Source organism: Salvelinus fontinalis, chromosome 3 (genome assembly GCF_029448725.1).
Source record: "Salvelinus fontinalis isolate EN_2023a chromosome 3, ASM2944872v1, whole genome shotgun sequence".
In the NCBI taxonomy this organism is placed as follows: domain Eukaryota; kingdom Metazoa; phylum Chordata; class Actinopteri; order Salmoniformes; family Salmonidae; genus Salvelinus; species Salvelinus fontinalis.
This window is the reverse complement of record NC_074667.1, coordinates 36,084,780-36,104,035: the sequence shown is the minus strand read 5'-3', so window position 1 is coordinate 36,104,035 and position 19,256 is coordinate 36,084,780. Positions and strand designations below refer to the sequence as shown.

Here is a 19,256-nt window from a genome sequence, read left to right as displayed (position 1 = left end):
TAAGCCTTGAGACATTGTGTATGTGTGCCATTCAGAGGATGAAAGGACAAGACAAAATATTGAAGTGCCTTTGAACAGGATATGCTAGTAGGTGTCAGGCACACCGGTTTGTATCAATAATTGCAACGCTGCTGTGTTATTCATGCTCAACAGTTTCCCTTGTGTATCAAGAATGGTCCACCACCCAAGGACATCCAGCCAACTTCACGTGCCAGCGGAGTACATGCCCCGACGAATTGAGGCTGTTCTAAGGGGCAAAGGGGGGAGGGGGGGTCACGAAGGTGTCCTTAATGTTTTATACACTCAGTGTATGTCTGTGATGTTGAGTGGAGACATTTTTTTGGAAGAAGAATAAAAGTATTTTATGGTTATTCCCTGCGAACTGCAACTTTAAGAGATGGATAAGAACTCTTGATTTGGTGACAGATTTGTCCCGCCCCGTGAGATGCACGTACTTTGAGGAGCGCACGAAGACGAAAAAGTCATTGCTGTGAGTTAGCAGCAAGAGATTAAAACAAGTCAAGTATGTTCGTTTAACAATGTAATTCAAATATCAGATACTAGCAGCCTAATCGACTCAAACCAACGTATCTCTTTCTATTGTGCACCTGTGGGACTGTCGGTGGAACTGCGGTAGGCAACATCATAAAAGTAAGGCCAAAGCAAAGTTACTGGAGTTTTGTTATAAACTTGTGTTGATATATACAGTTATTATAATGCTATGTTAATTTCTAGCCTTAATGTGTGCGTTTTAGTATGCTAGTTTAGGCTGTGGTGTGAGTATGCACATGGTGAATTTGCTCTAGCTAAGGCTAAGTCAAATGTTTGCTGATTAATGTTGCCAATTTGACAGGTACTTCCAATTTTGCACCATTATTACTGGTGGTGGAGGTTGCATGGGAAGTTATGGCAGTTGGCCAACCTATTTCAGGGTATGGAGGATTGGAGGGAGACACAATGCATTAATTTTGATAATACAGAAGGCTTATATGCTACTTGTTTATTGTTATAATAATCAATCTACCAAGGAAGATGTCTTCCTGCCTATGACACTTTTTATAAGGAGGCCTACATGACCATATGTTACAAAATGATTCCAAAGTTTGTAAATATTTTCAAAACTCAAAAGTGGAGCATTTTCAAAAGAAGTGTACCCCCCACAACCCCATCTGTTGTGTAGATCCAGCTATCACAAACCCAAATGAAGTGGAAAGATAGACACCATCTAATTTAATCATTTTAAATGGTGCTTAGGCCTTTCTTTCCTATGGGGTTGAGGAATATAGTTAGATCTGCACAACAGATGGCATGCGAGACATGGACGCATCTTGACATTAGACCACTTTTGAAAACATCTGAACAAATGGTGATTTTGGAGTGAACTATTACTTTAAAACTCAGCTGATATCACCACAGCCATTTTGGTGACTTGGGCTACTTAAAGTAGGTTACTCGTTGTTGGCCTGATAGCCAGGATATATTCTATTCAAACTCCTGCTGAGTATTACGAGCTGGGTATTCAGTGGCTGTCCCTGGAGAAATGAGTAGTCTACTTTGGTATTCACCTCAGTGCCAGCAGTTGTCACACAATGGCGACTGTCCAGCTTTGTACCTTAACCGCACCGTGTGGCCATTTGAACAGGCCATTTGAATGCAGCTCTATGCTTATTTAACGGTTCTATTTATGCAGTTCTCTGTCTTGGAAGCTGCACAGCTGAGACTTAGAAAACGCTGCCAAACCATGTCGCCTTTTCATCCTCCTCTCTCTGCGAATAGAAAAGGATAGCCCACAGAGGAGGCAGGTGGTGATGTCCCAGTGAAGATGACTCAGTGGAATGCGTTGATGATGCTACCCATGTCAGATCATTTGGTTATTCAGCCATTTTCACAATGTCAATTAGGGGGCTTTCCTGTGTAAATAAAATAGAAAATATGCTACACACATCCCACTGGTTCAGATGCTGGGCAGAAAAAAAAACATGACAGAAACTATATATTTTCTCAACTCTGACATGCTCTTGAAGTTGATTTATTAATGAGATACAGACAGAAATGGACAACATTTTGATTCAGTTGTCGATTTCTGTGCCAAGCCAATGATTTGCTACAGAAATTGATATAGGTAAACTGCTCTAGTGAAACATTTGTAAAATTGTATGGTTTTTGAAGTCTTGGTGCAGACAAAGCTGTGTGTGTGCGCGACTGCGTGTGTGTGCGCGACTGCGTGTGTGTGCGCGACTGCGTGTGTGTGCGCGACTGCGTGTGTGCGCGACTGCGTGCGAGTGCACACCTCCAGGTGTGAGGCAAGGACTGGTACTGGTTAGACAGGGCCTGTGAAGTAGCAATGTGTTGAGTGTATTGAGAGCCAGGGTTTTCTCTCCCTGCTGCAGCACCATGCAGGCCCAGCCACGCGCTTCAACCTTTCAAACAGGGCAGAGAAACCTGAGCTTCACGCTCTATTCGTCTCCTCTCCCCTCTGTCCCTCCTCCTCCTTTCTCTTCACCTCTCTCCTCCAGCTGTCCTTTGCCGCAACCACCAACCTCCCCTTCTTTACCACCCTCATGAAGGGGATCAAGTTGTGCCATAGAATCACACAATTTAGATCAGTTTTGAGTTTTTCACCAGGTTGTTAAAACACTTAACTGTAGAGCAGTTGTATAGACTATTTCCTAGAAATTCTGCTGAAGACACACATACACACACATACACACCCTATGTACCTGGCAGGTGGAATCCAATCTCTAAGGTCATTGGTACAGGAAATCATGTGACCTGCTTCCTCCACTCTCATGACACCTTTCTCCTCACTCCGCCCCTTACACTCTTACACACTAGAGACATGCTTATACACACTGTGTCGGGTGTCGCAAGGTTTCACCAGGGGAGTGTGACACACCGGAAGTGCTTAAAGTAAAGGCTGGACCGAAACTGGAGTGCTATAAAATAATATAGGTAAGACAATAACTTTATATCGAGAAGAAAACCGAAAAATAATCCATTCAAAAAGGTACGTTTAAGGTGTGTCACGGTTAACTTGAAATCTTTGGGGAGAAGTTAAGTTACCGCTCCCCTTGTGCCATTGTTTTTGTAACTGTGTGTGTGTATAGCGTTTCAAAAATCATTATCTCTGTTCTCACTGAGAGTATTGACCATAACTCCCAGTGTTACTGTAGTAAGGCTAGTCCAACAGTATCCATGTCATGGATGTGACTTTTCCCGACCTATTGTCTGAACACGGGTTAAACCAAGGATGGCGGCTTTGTGACATCTGATCAGTCCCATGAGCTGAGGGGTGCCAAGTCGGCTATGAGGGAGAGTCCTGTGTTTCAGGTTCTGACTCAATCGGCTAGTTTAGCTTGAATGATTTAGTGTTTAATGATTCTTTGTTCAGAGCCGGGCAGAATTGACTATTAATTTGTTTTCTTTTTTCAAAGTCTGTTTTGGAGACGGACTTCAAGTAGCTTTTAAACCGCATGGTACTTGTTTTGCTATGGTTCAGTTTAATGACATAGTGTCATTACCTGCAAATCAAATTGTAGAGTAACAAGCAAATCGAGTTTGTCACAAGTGTTACCAGTCTCATATGGTTGGTAATGGTATGACATAAAGAGCACAGTTTAAATTAGGCTACAGTGCCAATAGAAATTCTACACCCCCTTAAATGATCTAAAAAGGGATTCAATTAGATTTTTGACAAGTAAACCCATAACATGATGCTGCCACCACAATTGTTGAAAATGGAGAGGGTTTTACTTTACCCAACCCTGTAGTTTTTAATTTAGTCCAAAAAGTGTGTTTATTTGTTGTGTTGTCTTTGCAGTATTACTTAACAGCCTTGTTGAAAACAGAATATATGATTTGGAGTGGAATTTTTAACATGGGCTTCTTTCTTTTCACTTTGTCCTACAGGCCAGTAATATGGGAGTGAAAACTATGTTGTTGATCCCTTTTGTATTTTCAAGTATTGTGGTGGCAGCATCATGTTATGGGTATGCTTGTCACCACCAGGGACTGATCAAAATAAATATGAAAGGAGCAAAGCCCAGGTAAAAGGTTAGAGGAAAATCCACCCCATTCTTCTGAAAACCTAAACCTGTGATTGTTGTATTTTTTTCCAAGAGCTGTTGAGTGTTCCTGAGTGGTCTAGTCTCAGTCCTGACATAAATATGTTTAAGGAAATCTGACAAAAGGTTGAAATATCGCTGTCCATCAATGATATCCAACCAAATTTACTGAGCCTGTGCAATTTTAACAAAAACAATGGATATATGTTGCCTTAGGAGTTGTGTAAAGCTGGTAGAGTGAAAATGATTCACAGCTGTAATAGCTGCCAAAACCGCTTCAACCTGTATTAACTCAGAGAGTGAAGACTTATCCAATTATGATTATATAAATATTTTTTAAATTCTTAATTTGGAAAATGTTCTATGACTTTCTTTCACTTTGAAAATGTGGAGTAGGTTGTGTAGATCCGTAGGAAAAAATATCTACATGAATCCCTTTTTAGATGTATATTTTAGGTGGCAAAATGTGAAAGTTGAAAGGGGTGTAGACTTTCTGTAGTCACTGTATACCCTCCTGCCCCAGATCTGTCTGTCTGGTGCAGTCAATGTGATCCTGACATTGTGTTATTTCAATATGTCTTAAAGAAGTCCCTGGCATTTACTTAGCTTCAAAAATATTTTAATTTGAGAAAAAAATCTGCATGTCTTTTTTTGTGGGGGGGGGGGTAGCAAATTATAAACCCCTTCCTACATTTGAGCTGTTCAGGACTGATGTACCTCCATGTCACTCAAGGCACTGATGAAGATAAAATGGCTGTATTGCGCAATACAGACTGATCCTGTGTTGGGTTCCATATCTGGGTTTGTTGTGGATACGGCATTGCAATGAGATGAAAGTGAAGGTTCAAAGGCTGTTCCGCTTTAGTGAAGTTGACACAGAGTTGACTGAAACACGATAATGATTGCCTCAGGAAAGGCGCGTCTGCAGAATCTGTCAATTTCACTTATGTTCAAAAGATATTCCGAACATCCGGTCCCTATATCATGTCAAGTTTACAGTCACAATCAAGTATGTTGAAATAAAGATTTGATTTCCTATCAATATACTTGCTCACCATACAGGTAGGGCTGGGAACTGCCAGGGAACTCGCGCTATGATCTTATCACGATACTTATGTATTGCGATTTGAGACTGTAATTTTATTGCGATTCGATGTTCCAAACATATTGCTCACCAAATGTCTGCTGCAGAGGGACAAGAGAAAACAACAAGTTTTGATCAATCATAAAAATAAAAATGCTGAAAACAAATTAGCTCCCTATTTAAAAATAAATAAATAAAAAGTGCTATGAAGTAAAAATACCGGAGTTTTGGGTCAGGCATAGCAAACTAGCACCAAAAATAATATTACGATATTGTCAATATGATATATCATCTGAAATAATATCCCCCATCACGACATACAAGTGCTATTCAGATATGGTGAGAGGATAGACTAGACTGGGCCAGATCAACTAAACTTGTTCTGTTGCAGTTTGCTTCCAAGAAGTCGAATGCCAAATGAAAAGGAAGCCTTGTCTCTGTTTGGTTAGGCTACCTGTTCCTCTACATATCACAACCACATGGCCACTTACTACTGCTGCAGCTATGCTGCTACTTCCATTACTTCTGTAAGCTTAGAGGAAGATGATTCCTTTTTATTGTCCAATATGCACAAATATCCATTGGCAATTTGTTGTCTGTTCTATCCCAACCCCTCAGAAGGACATATAAAACATGCACTAGATGGGGTAGAGGGCAGCCACAGTACAGCGTCCCTGGAGAAGTTATAGGGGTTAAGCAACTTGCTCAAAGGCACAACTGCAGGAGATAAGAATACAATGGAAGTTGAATAGACAAGCACCCCAAATAAAGTGTTTTTATATTCAACTTCTATTCTCCTCCTAGAGTGACTGATTTTATTTCCTGCTCATCCAGTTGGTTCTTCGATCCCTGCATCTTGGTTTCTACTGTGAGGTAGTTTCCCCTGTGCTTAGCTTGGAGAGGAAGCTTGGAGGAAAGGCTGAGGATGATTTGAGGAATTCCACTGGAAATCTGCCTTTTGGCTTCCTGATCTGGCCTGCTGTGCTGATGCACATGAATATGATGCGTTGCCTCGCTTTGTCTCTGACACACAGACACGCATTACACTTTATCCCTTTTCCACTGAACACATACCTCAGGGTTGCACAGGCTTTCAACCAATATGCACTTCTTAAGCTAAGGTTTAAGCTTTGCCCTATTTTCTAAAGTTTTTCTCATGAAATATGACAGAGATGCAAGGCCGAGTTTTAAACCACCCCTGTGGCCATGCTAAATACAATCTTTATGAGAAGTCCATGTGATGTCTCTCTGTGGATTAGATTATTATTTTCCTGGATCCCATGGTTTGTAGACAGGAAGTGTTGGAGATTCTTTTGGAATTGGTCATTTGTTATGGTTGTCGTCATGGTCACACTCGTAGTGCTGGTTTGCTTGTGTAGCCTATGAGCAGTTCCATGGTAATGGAATTACACTGAGACAGATTTTTCACTTTAAAATGTATGCCAAACAAAATCATTGATTTCAAAGTTGAACTCTATGCACAGTGGCTACTTTGAATAATTTACACAGCAAAAAAATATATAAAAATGTACTTGACAAACTGTGCAGATGCTAAATTTGGTCATAGAATTATGATAAAATCTCCCTCAATTTTATTCTGTTACCGAACTTTATCTGAACAGTTCGTCCTGTAAATGTATTTTTGTAAAATTGTCAGTGGAAATGGTTAAAACTAGTACCTGTGCATAGAGTTCTATGGTTTGTTAAGCTTTGAAATTGTTTTTTGTTTGGTATACATTATAAAGTGAAAAATCTGAGTCTGTAATTCCGTTATCATGGAATTGCCTCTACTATGTTTATGCGTGTGCTTGGTCATGTCTGAGTCAACACAAAACCAGCTGCTCTGACAATTCTTAATTAAATTGAGTCTCTTTGTCAGGTAATGATGTAATACCTGCGAAGCACACCTTAATGAAAATGGCTAGATGAAAGAGCATGGTCCATACACCCTTCCGGCAGGCCCAAGACAGCCTATTGATATTAATTTATCTGAAAATGACTACAAATACACACCATGCAGTGTACCAAAGGTGTGTCCATGTATAAACTCATAAATGCTTCCCTCCCTTCCAGACAAATGACTATTTTACTGGCTTATCAGCTGTGTTATGAGACAGTTTTTTTGTTAGTGTACGTGTCTATCGGAAAGCACAGTAACTATAGTAACTAACTTCCTGTGTTCATTTAGGCATGTGGGTGTATGTTATACTCTGGCCCTCTATAATTGTTGATTATGAAGGCTGAGATAAGTGGCAGTCGGAGTGCTGGTTTTCTCCTCCGAACAGAACGGGCTCGGAACAGGCCTCCAGGCTGTCTCGGAACAGGCCTCCAGGCTGTCTCGGAACAGGCCTCCAGGCTGTCTCGGAACAGGCCTCCAGGCTGTCTCGGAACAGATGATGATATGCTCGGATTCGCACAATGACAACATTGCTGCTGATCTCAGTTGTGTACCCGTCCCACAGTCAAGTGTCTGAACTTTCCTGCTCGATCATGATGGCAGAATTTGCCTGCTTGCTCCTGTAACCATGCAATGTTTGAGTGTGTGAGCTCATAGCAGCAGGGGAGGGTATGTGCTGTAGATGATATCTCGGGGGTGGACTGACTCCTAGACAGAGAGCAGAGCAGGTGATTGACACACAGATCAATGACCTCACCATTGGGGAAGCTGAGGGATAGACAGTACCTCTTTGTACAGAGACAGTGCTGCATTGATCCCTCCTGTCTGTCAACAATCTGCTATTATTCTGGGGGATCTGGGTGAAATAGACTATGAACTCATTAAAGAGAACACTTTACTGGCATAACTTTAGTGTATATATAAAGCAATAAAAGCATAAAAAATGCCTATATTGGTAATAATCAATGGGCTACCTGTCGGCTACCTGGTAGGGCAATGTTTTCATGGGAAAACTCCTGGGCCGTTACACCCCAAACAAAAATACAAACATGTTTGTTTCAACTTACACAAGTTATCATTGTTATTAACATGTTATTCATTACCCTTCAATTAAGGTGTCACCCTGTATTGTCTATGTCGTGGTTTGATTGATTCATGATGAATGAGCAGTGAGGTAGTGTACTGTGCACACCATGAACAAACAGCTGGATGATGTCATCCAACAGTGCTATTGTTGGTTGTTGAATCCAGGCTCTCCAGGCTGTGTGTTATACACTGTATTAGGTCATTTCTATAAGATGGGTGTTGGAGAATTTTGGGACTTGTATTTCATGTAAAACAGGTAATGTAGTTTAAAAAAATGTTTAAGTAGACATTTTGATTCTGTCATTAATTAGTGTGTGTGTGTGTGTTAGGAGGCCGAGATGGAAGGCGGAAGTTCGTTCAGCAGAAAGTCGTGGGCGTCGCAGTCTTTACGGGTCACCGCCAGGGAGCTCTCATTGGTCAGCACGCGAGGCAAGACCAACGCCATCGCAGAGCGCTTCTCCAAGTGAGTGACACGCACAGCTCTCTACTAGACGCTTCTGTCTGTATGAGTGTACTACCGTAGACACTTCTCTTCCAAATTCATCCTACCAAACACGCATCTATCTGTAGGTAGTCCTCCATATCGCCCAGCTCTGCGTACATACTGTACCAATCACACTTGTCCTTTTGGTGCTCCAGTATGTACATACAGTCAGTCAAGTCTGTGTCAGTGGGGAGCCAAAATGAAAGTCAACCCAAACACCATCCCAAATGTACATAATTGAGGGAGGTAACAGAGATGTTAGCTGTATATTAATCCTGTTCTGCAGGTCATTGGGCTACCCTTGTGTCTGTCAACAGAGTTTGCAGCAGAACTGGAAAGAGATCATTCTGACTTGATAGTTACCACTCTTTAAGAAGCTCTGTGGGTCAGAAAATTATGGTTGAAAAGTCACCTCTTCATCACATAGTCGTAACTGTAATCGTAGGCAGTATCAACCACTTACACTTGACTATCAACCGTGACCTATTTCCTCATACACCTTGCCTGTACAGGTCATTTTCTTCTGTTGCTATGTAAAGTAGCTGTTACCTTACAACAATCCTGACCTACCGTGCCACTCGTACATTTCAGCGGGCATTTACATGGCTATGGCTAACTGTGAACTTTAACACCTCACAAAGCAACTGTTTTGACTATGCAGAGGTTGTTGATTCTGCTCTTCACAAGTCCTCTCTGTCAGCCCTAGCTATGGAATCACAATTTCCCTAGTATAACATAAGGGTGATAAAACCAGTGTAACACTGGTGTATTGTTGAAAAGCAGCATATTGTCTGCAGATCCAGAGGAAACCGGATCTGTGTCAGAAATAGCCCAAAACCCTTTTTATATTGCTTACACTTTCCTGATCTCTTCAGACCTTCAAAACATGTTCAGCTACTATTGATTTAATATCAGTGCAAACTTACATTCCCAGTGTAATGCTTTGGTCTACTTTACTGCGTGCACCTCTGTTCTTGATCAGCAGAGGTCAGTGTTGCTCCTCTGTTCCATAGGTACCAGAGAGCTGCTGAGGAGGCCAATGCTGAGAAGAAGAAAGCAGTGAGTATCTCCATTCAGTTCCCCAACAGGAGACCCACTCATGGAATTACAGGATGTGACATCACCTCAGACACAGTCACCAGTTCAATGATACGCTTGTGAAGCTGCCCTCTTGGTCAAGTCCTTGACTCTTTGACTCTGTCACCATTGAACTATATCAAATCAAATGTTATTGGTCACATACACATGGTTAGCAGATGTTAATGCGAGTGTAGCAAAATGCTTGTGCTTCTAGTTACGACAATGCAGTAATATCTAACAAGTAATCTAACAAATTCACAATGACTACCTTTTACACAAATATAAAGGGATGAATAAGAATATGTACATATAAATATATGGATGAGCTATGGCTGTGCGGCATAGGTGAGATGCAGTAGATGGTTTGAAATAGTGTATACATATGAGTTGAGTAATGTAGGATATGTAGACATTATTAAAGTGGCATTATTTAAAGTGACTAGTGATACCTTTATTAAATCCATTTATTAAAGTGGCCAGAGATTTGAGTCTGTATGTTGGCAGCAGCCACTCTGTTAGTGATGGCTGTTTAACAGTCTGATGGCCTTGAGATTTAAGCTGTTTTTCAGTCTCTTGGTCCCAGCTTTGATGCACCTGTACTGACCTCGCCTTCTGGATGATAGCGGGGTGAACAGGCAGTGACATCGGGTGCTGTAGGTATCCTGGAGGGCAGGTAGTTTGCCTCCGGTGATGCGTTGTGCAGACCGCACTACCCTCTAGAGAGCCATGCGGTTGTGGGCGGAGCAGTTGCCGTACCAGGCGGTGATCCAGTCCGACAGGATGCTCTCAATTGTGCATCTGTAAAAGTTTGAGTGTTTTAGGTGACAAGCCACATTTCTTCAGCCTCCTGAGGTTGAAGAGGCGCTGTTGCGCCTTCTTCACCACGTTGTCTGTGTGGGTGGACCATTTCAGTTTGTCCGTGATGTGTATGCCTAGGAACTTTAAACTTTCCATCTTCTCCACTACTGTCCCGTCAATGTGGATAGGGGGGTGCTCCCTCTACTGTTTCATGAAGCCATGATCATCTCCTTTGTTTTGTTGACGTTGAGTGAGAGGTTGTTTTCCTGACACCACACTCCAAGGGCCCTCACCTCCTCCCTGTAGGCCGTCTCGTAATTGTTGGTAATCAAGCCTACCACTGTAGTGTTGTCTGCAAACTTGACGATTGAGTTGGAGACGTGCATGGCCACACAGTCATGGGTGAACAGGGAGTACAGGAGGGGGCTGAGAACGCACCCTTGTGGGGCCCCAGTGTTGAGGATCAGCGGGGTGGAGATGTTGTTTCCTAACCTCACCACCTGGGGGCGGACCGTCAGAAAGTCCAGGACCCAGTCGCACAGGGCGGGGTGGTCTCGAGCTTACTGACGACTTTGGAGGGTACTATGGTGTTAAATGCTGAGCTGTAGTCAATGAACAGCATTCTTACATAGATATTCCTCTTGTCCAGATAGGATAAGGCAGTGCGATGGCGATTGCGTCGTCTGTGGACCTATTGGGGCGGTAAGCAAATTGGAGTGAGTCTAGGGTATCAGGTAGGGTGGAGGTGATATAATCCTTGACTAGTCTCTCAAAGCACTTCATGATGAGAGAAGTGAGTGCTACGGGGTGATAGTCATTTAGTTCAGTTACCTTAGCGTTCTTGGGAACAGGAACAATGGTGGCCATTTTGAAGCATGTGGGCACAGCAGACTGGGATAGGGATTGATTGAATATGTCCGTAAACACACCAGCCAGCTGGTCTGCGCATGCCCTGAGGACGCGTCTAGTGATGCTGTCTGTTAACCCCAGCCTTGCGAGGGTTAACATGTTTAAATGTTTTACTCACATTGGCCACGGTGAAGGAGAGCCCACAGGCTTTTGTAGCGGGCCGTGTCAGTGGCGCTGTATTGTCCTCAAAGCGGGCAAAGAAGTTGTTTTAATTTGTCTGGGAGCAAGATGTCGATGTCTGCTACGTGGCTTGTTTTCTTTTTGTAGTCCGTGATTATCTGTAGACCCTGCCACATACATCTCGTGTTTGAGCCGTTGAATTGCGACTCTACTTTGTCTCTATACTGATGCTTTGCTTGTTTGATTGCCTTGTGGAGGGAATAGCTACACTGTTTTTATTCAGTCATGTTTCCAGTTGCCTTGCCATGATTAAAAGCGCTTTCAGTTTGCGCGAATGCTGCCATCAATCCACGGTTTCTGATTAGGGAAGGTTTTAAGAGTCACAGTGGGTACAACATCACTGATGCACTTGCTAATAATATACACGGCTAAGACTATAATCAAAGAGAATTCTCTTGGTAGATAATGCGGTCGGCATTTGATTCTAGGTCAGGTGAACAAAAGGACTTAAGTTCCTGTATGTTGTTATGGTCACACCAGGAGTCGTTAATCATAAGGCATACAACCACACCCTCCTTACCAGAGAGTTCTTTGTTTCTGTCTGCGCGATGCGTGAAGAAACCGAGTGGCTGTAACGACTCTGAAAACATATCCCGAGTGAGCCATGTTTCCGTAAAACAGAGAATGTTACAATCTCTGATGTCTCTCTGGAAGGCAAATCGTGCCCTAATTTCATCAACCTTGTTTTACTAGAGATTGGATATTGGCGAGTAATATGCTCGGAAGCGGTGTCTGTTTTGCTCGCCTTCTAATCTGACCAGTAGGCCGCTCTGTCTGTATGCCTAAGTGGTTTTGTGCTCTCTTCTCTGCCTAGGCTAATTATTTTTGACAGTGAGTAGATGGGATAAAGCATTTTGTCATTCACATGGTAAAATGACAGCCTTTCGAAAACTTCCACCTCCCACACACCCATTATAATCCTCATCTCGTTTGAGGAGCACACCGAACAAATCCATGCCAAGTTCTGCCTGGCCACTTATTGTGATGGGCAGGCGGTCAGCCCCATAATCCTGACTCAGTCGACTAATCCCAAAGTAATTCCCTCTGTTGGGATAGTTGTCTTTGTCTGTTGGGATAGTTGTCTTTGTCTGTTGGGATAGTTGTCTTCTCTGTTGGTTATTGTCTTTGTTTGTTGGGAAGTGCTGGAGAAGTGGAAAGGGAATAGGGAATAAGTGATCGGCCGATGTCATGCAGGAGTACAAGGTAACTACCTAACATTTCCAATGGCTCATCGATGGGGAATGTATTTTGATCTTTGGGTACCTAGCTGCCAGTGATTCTGGACCTAGATTGTAGCACAGGAGTTGCCCTGCGTGACGTGACATTGTGGAATTCTGGAGAGGCTCAAGTAGTTGTAGACAAACATTGTTTACACACAAGGTTCTTAAGGTCATTTAGAGCGAGGAGAAGACACACACACACACACACACTAGTTGTATTTGTGTGTGGTGCATGCTGTTCCTCCAGTCTTCCTGTTTGTGCTGAGTTAAACAGGTCTAGTCAGCACAATGCTGTCTGTGTGCGTGGACCCACAGGCAGCACTAGTCCTAAAGGGTGGGCTGTAAATTTGGGTCATAGGAGGAAGAGAGGTCTCAGCTTTCTGAGATGCAATCCTCTGTGTTCCGGTATGAGAATCGGGGGCAGGAGTTTTAGTTTTTTTTTTTTTCAGATTTATTTTGGGCCCTGAGTTTTTCCTGGTCAGGTTAACCAGCAGCAGTGTCCTAATGAATGATTACATGGTGGTCCACAAATGAGCACTAAGGAGGCTCCTGCAGTCTTACTTAACATTATGTTGATTGTGTGGAATCTACACTGAACAAAAATATAAACGGAACATATAAAGTGTTAGTCCCATGTTTCCTAAGCTGAAATAAAAGATCCCAGAAATGTTCCATACGCACAAAAGGCTTATTTTTCTCCAATTTTGTGCACAAGTTTGTTTACATCCCTGTTAGTGAGCATTTCTTCTTTGTCAGGGTAATCCATCCACCTGTCAGGTGTGGAATATCAAGAAACTGATTAAACAGCATGGTCATTACACAGGTGCACCTTGTGTTGGGGACAATAAAAGGCCACTCTAAAATGTGCAGTTTTGTCACACAACACAATGCCACGTCTCAAGTTTTGAGGGAGTGTGCAATTGGCATGCTGACTGCAGGAATGTCCACCAGAGCTGTTGCCAGAGAATGTAATGTTAATTTATATATCATAATCCACCTCCAATGTCGTTTTAGAGAATTTGGCAATACTTCCAACCGGCCTCACAACCGCAGACCACGTGTATGGCGTTGTGTAGGCAAGCGGTTTGCTGATGTCAACGTTGTGAACAGAGTGCCACATGGTGGGGTAATGATATGGGCAGGAATAAGCTACGGACAACAAACAAAATTGCAATTTATAGATTGGCAATTTGAATGCACAGAGATAACGTGACGAGATCCTGAGGCCCATTGTTGTGCCATTCATTCACCACCATCACCTCATGTTTCATCATCATTTTCATCATAATGTTTCAGCATGATAATGCACAGCCCCATGTCGGAAGGATCTGTACACAATTCCTGGAAGCTGAACATTTCCCAGTTCTTCCATGGCCTACATACTTAAAAAAAAAAAATTTTTTATCCCATTTTCTCCCCAATTTTTTCGTGGTATCCAATCGCTAGTAATTACTACCTTGTCTCATCGCTACAACTCCCGTACGGGCTCGGGAGAGACTAAGGTCGAAAGCCATGCGTCCTCCGAAGCACAACCCAACCAGCCGTACTGCTTCTTAACACAGCGCGCCTCCAACCCGGAAGCCAGCCGCACCAATGTGTCGGAGGAAACACCGTGTACCTGGCCCCCTTGGTTGGCGCGCACTGCGCCCGGCCCGCCACAGGAGTCGCTGGAGCGCGATGAGACATAGATATCCCTACCGGCCAAACCCTCCCTACCCCGGACGACGCTATGCCAATTGTGCGTCGCCCCATGGACCTCCCGGTCGCGGCCGGCTGCGACAGAGCCTGGGCGCGAACCCAGAGACTCTGGTGGCGCAGTTAGCACTGCGATGCAGTGCCCTAGACCACTGCGCCACCCGGGAGGCCATGGCCTGCATACTTACCAGACATGTCACCCATTGAGTATGTTTGGGATGCTCCGGATCGACATGTAAGGCAGCGTGTTCCAGTTTCTGCCAATATCCAGCAACTTTGCACAACCATTGAAGAGGAGTGGGACAACATTCCACGGGCCATAATCAACAGCCTGATCAATTCTATGCGAAGGAGGCAAATTGTGGTCACACCAGATACTGACTGGTTTTCTGATCCATTTGTTTTTTTAATATGAATATTTTTTGAAGGTATCTGTGACCAACAGATGCATATCTGTATTCCCATTCATGTGAAATCCACAGATTAGGGCCTAATGTATTTATTTCAATTGACTGATTTCCTTATATGAATTGTAACTCAGTAAAAAAATTGAAATTGGTGCATGTTGTATTTATATTTTTTGTTCAGTATAATTCCCCCTTCAACTGTGACCATTATCAGTAATGGTTCTGTATATAATTACAGGTATGATTATTCCTACTTAATCACATCTATTATGTTCTCTAACCGCAAAAGACATGCAAAAGTTAATGACAGTTTTATGGGGGAATAAATGGCCACTCCTTAACTTTCAACATGAGGTCCTCCCTTCTACTGCTGCTGAGTCAGGCAGATTGAGTCACCTTCAGTGTTCTAACCAGGAATCAAATCAAATTGTATTTGTCACATGCGCCGAATACAACAGGTGTAGACTTTACAACCCCTTAACCAACAGTGCAGTTCAAGAAGAAAATATTACCAAGTAGACTAAAATAAAAAGTACAAATAAAAGTAACACTAAGAATAACAATAACGAGGCTGTATACAGGGGGCACCGGTACCGAGTCAGTGTGCGGGGGTTGAGGCTAGTTGAGGTAGTCTGTACATGTAAGTGGGAGTGAAGTGACTATGCATAGGTAAAAAACAAACAGCGAGTGTACAAAAGGGGGGGGGGGGGTCAATGTAAATTGTCCGGTGTCGATTTTCTGAATTGCTCAGCAGTCTTATGGCTTGGTGGTAGAAGCTAGAAGTAAGTGTGTGTGTTCTCGTTCAATCGTGGTGAATGGCGGAGATGTCTCAATAGGTTAAACGGGACATCATGTGTTGTAGGTTACGCAGTGTCTTGAGGACATAGGGTAAAATGGGAGGAGCGGTGACATTGTTTATTTGACTCCTTACTTTTAATAATCCAGTTTTCAAGGAAAATAAATAACTTAAAGGGAGTTTGGTTTTGTACAACACTGTCTGCAATTTGAATGTCATGATGTGATTGGCGATCACAGATCTCAACACTGACAGCATGAGGTTCCGTAACATGACACATGGTACATGTTAGGTGATGACATGACTTCAGTACATTGGTATGGCTCTGACATTGGCTCACACAACAACGGAATACCTGAAACTTCAGCCATGTGTCTGCTGGATTCAAACACACAAATAACCACATATTTACAATATTTATTTGGGGATAAACTTTGAGAAGTGAAAAGTAAAGAACCCCAGACTCAGTCAGCGAAGAGTTAAACATTTCCCAAATGTATCATTTCCTGCTTTCTGGTTTCCTGGGATATTTTTTTCCCCCTCTGCCTCCATCTCTCTCTCTCTCTCTGTCTTTCTCCTGGTCTTGATGGGGGGTGGGCTGGTTCTTACTTCCAGAGTTTTTCTAACTGCTAACATCTGGGAGAGCTTGATCACCCTTACTCAGCACAGAGACCAGAGGGAAGGACGGCAGACTGATTCCAGCTACAGGACTCTCTCCCTGTCTACAACCTAGACTCCCCACTACGCCTCGCCTCGCTCTCACAGGTTTCACTTCTTTTAGAAAAACAGGGAACCAACTTTTCATTGCCTGTTGCTCCTTTTTCCTTGTACTTCTTGTACGTACTTCTTGTACTCCAGCTGCTTTCACACAGAGAACGATTTTTTTTCTTATTTTTTTTCTACTGTCTTTGAGTTTTCTCAGCTTTGGGTTTCTCTTCCTCCTTTCTCTGTGTTTGTTCCTCCCATATTCTGCTCTCCTCCTTTTCCATGTGTGTTTCCATCTTGTTTCTGTCACATATTTTGTTGGTGAAGCACGGCTTGATGTGCAGGCTAGGTTTGCCTGAGTTGCTGCTTGGTTGAAGTGTGGTCAGTGTGTTGACAGTAGGAAGTGGTGTCAGTTTAAAAAGAAATTATAGCCGTGTTAAGTTTGCATGGATGTCCACTGCTATATGATTGACCACCTCATTATCACGTTAAAGGGAAAAACAAGGTTGTTCTTCGTTAGGGCGTTGTGAATGTTGATGGTTACCTACTGATTGGAGCTTGTCTCATGGATGTCGTTTTGACCATATAGATGACACATTGTTACTCTTCTTCATGGGTTTGACTAGATACTTTGTACTGAGCTGAGCTCTGTGTACCATAGCCCAGTGCGGTTCCTTGAAAGGAACATTGAGTACCCCATATAAACTAAGTTTATTAGTTGTCTCTGTTCTGCTTTCAAAGGGCCGTATTGTTTCGTATACCTTTCAGAAGTTCCCCCATATTAAACGGACCGTTTTACAAGCGGGCGTTCATTTCCGTATTTTCTAATGAAAATCAGTGAATGACATCACATAGTGGAGTATTGTTGTCCCATAGTAGTTCAGCTAGCTACTCGCCGTAAGTTACGATTTGGGAGCAGAGAGCACTTCCTGTACTTTCAGGAAAAGGTGAGGTAGGTTTCCACAGAATGGAATATGGTTGAGAATGAGATCTCCGTGTTCAGTCCTGCTCTGTCTCCATCTTGAGCCAAGACTTTGTATGCCGCTGTGGAGTGTGCAGCAGCTGATAGTTGCCTGCTCTGACTTCAGCCACCAGCCAGCTACTCTAGTGGCTGGTTGAACAGCTGCTCATCTAATCTCTCTTTCCTTCCACGTCAGTAACTACCACTGTCCAGTCTTTTCCCACTGTGGCCACAGGAAGAAAACTCTGACAGAGTTATGAACTTGAGATTTTTCCTATATTTTTTCCTGTTTAATTTGGTTGCCGTCTGGGTGCTTGAAGTTGGGTGACATAATACTGGACATGATTGACTGGTAGAAGTAGAATGTTGGAATCCACTGGTGATGACTATTTTGTTGATAATAGTTTCATTCCACACGGTTGAAAATTGAGACTATTTGTATTATTGTGAACTGTTAGAAATGTTACTGTATTTTGGTATTCTTACAGTTTCTCATACAACACTACTCTTCCACACAATTACCTCGGTACAGTTTCCATGGTGGTTAACTTTTCGGTCGATGTTACCTATTTCAGGACGTTGCATCAGTCAGTAACTTCAAGACAGTCTTCCAGTTGACCATTCTCTTATCTTCTCTTGTCTTCCTCTCAGTCGGTGGGGAGCCTGCCTCCCAGTCTGCGTTCAGGGAACCTGAGTGTTCTGAAGAAGCGCTGGGAGCAGCCGGCACCTCGCCAAGACAAACCCTCCCCGCTACCAGCCGGCCCACTCCGCGCCCGCCTTATCCCCCCAGCCGTACCCAAACCAGTGCCACCGACCGAGCACCGCCCCCCAGCCAAATCCCCGGGATCCCCGGGCACTCAGGGTAGTCAAGACACAGCCGCCAGCCGCTTCCAGTATCCCTCAGCAGCTATAGCCAAGGAAGGAGCGGAGAGAAGGATGGAGAGAAAAGATCAGCGGCCAAGCGAGGGAGAGGAGGAGGAAGGGCTGATGCAGGTGGAAGAAAAGGTGGCGCCACCCAGCCCCTGCAGCCCCGTCGAGAAACCCAGCGTGCCTCTCGACAGCCTGAAGATGATGTTTGAGAAGGGAGAGGGCGCCAAGAGAAGGGTAAGACTGATAGAGACTCACACACACACATTTGACTCAGAAACCTTCTCATTCAGGCAGACACACACTGTGGGTATGTATCCCTCTACAAAAGTGGTTCCCAAACTGTGGGGCGCTTCCCCTGGGTCGGAGGGTAATAGTAGAATGCACAAGGTGCAACTTCGAAATTGGCTAGTACATCGGCAGTGTTCCTCAATGATGGAAGGGGGAGCCCTGAGTGAAAACGTTTGGAACCACTGCTCTACACAGTATCTCTGCTCTATGGATTCTCTCACCCCATCTCTTGGCATCTTCCTCAACATGTAGCGGCTCATTATGGTTGTGGGGTCAGGTCAGTCATCTGACTGTGTGTGATTGGTTAGCCCCCCCCCATATCCAGCTGGGATGCAGCTGAACTCCTGGTCTGTTGCACAGCCAGACAGTTTCATGGTGCCTTCCTTTGGAGTGTAGTCATGCTAGCAGTCACATGCCTTGGTACCTGATGCATTCGTGCCTTTCAACAAGCCCCGTCTGACTTCATAAAGGCACCCCGAGGACTACTGTGTGTCTCAGTGCGCATCACTAAGTACAGACAGAACACCCATTCACTCAGACACACACACACACACACACGTGTAGAGGATACTTGCTAAAACTAGCTTACCTACTCATACTAGAGGCCAAGAAACTCAAAACATGCATACATGCACTGACTTGACGAAGACGCCCCCAGTTGAGAAGTGAAATACTTTGCTCCAGACACAGGGGTTTCCTGTGGCTCCTCCGATATTAGCAGAGAGAAGTCAA

General features: G+C 43.6%; 1 protein-coding gene across 4 annotated transcripts in view; it reads left to right on the top strand.

Annotated features, from left to right (window-relative positions):
* The first annotated feature begins 319 nt into the window (after nucleotides 1-319).
* Nucleotides 320-19,256, top strand: part of LOC129846213 (LIM domain and actin-binding protein 1-like) — a 28,786-nt gene continuing 9,849 nt past the window's right edge. Inside the window, exons 1-4 of one of the 4 annotated variants that reach the window (XM_055914219.1) lie at nucleotides 320-651; nucleotides 8,461-8,594; nucleotides 9,629-9,674; nucleotides 18,018-18,470. In XM_055914219.1, the coding sequence (XP_055770194.1) occupies nucleotides 8,470-8,594; nucleotides 9,629-9,674; nucleotides 18,018-18,470 (624 nt within the window). In that variant the 5' untranslated portion in view covers nucleotides 320-651; nucleotides 8,461-8,469. Of the gene's footprint in view, nucleotides 652-2,856; nucleotides 3,008-8,460; nucleotides 8,595-9,628; nucleotides 9,675-18,017; nucleotides 18,471-19,256 lie in introns of those variants that run through there. The other 3 variants (XM_055914226.1, XM_055914231.1, XM_055914238.1) reach the window with 3 other exon arrangements.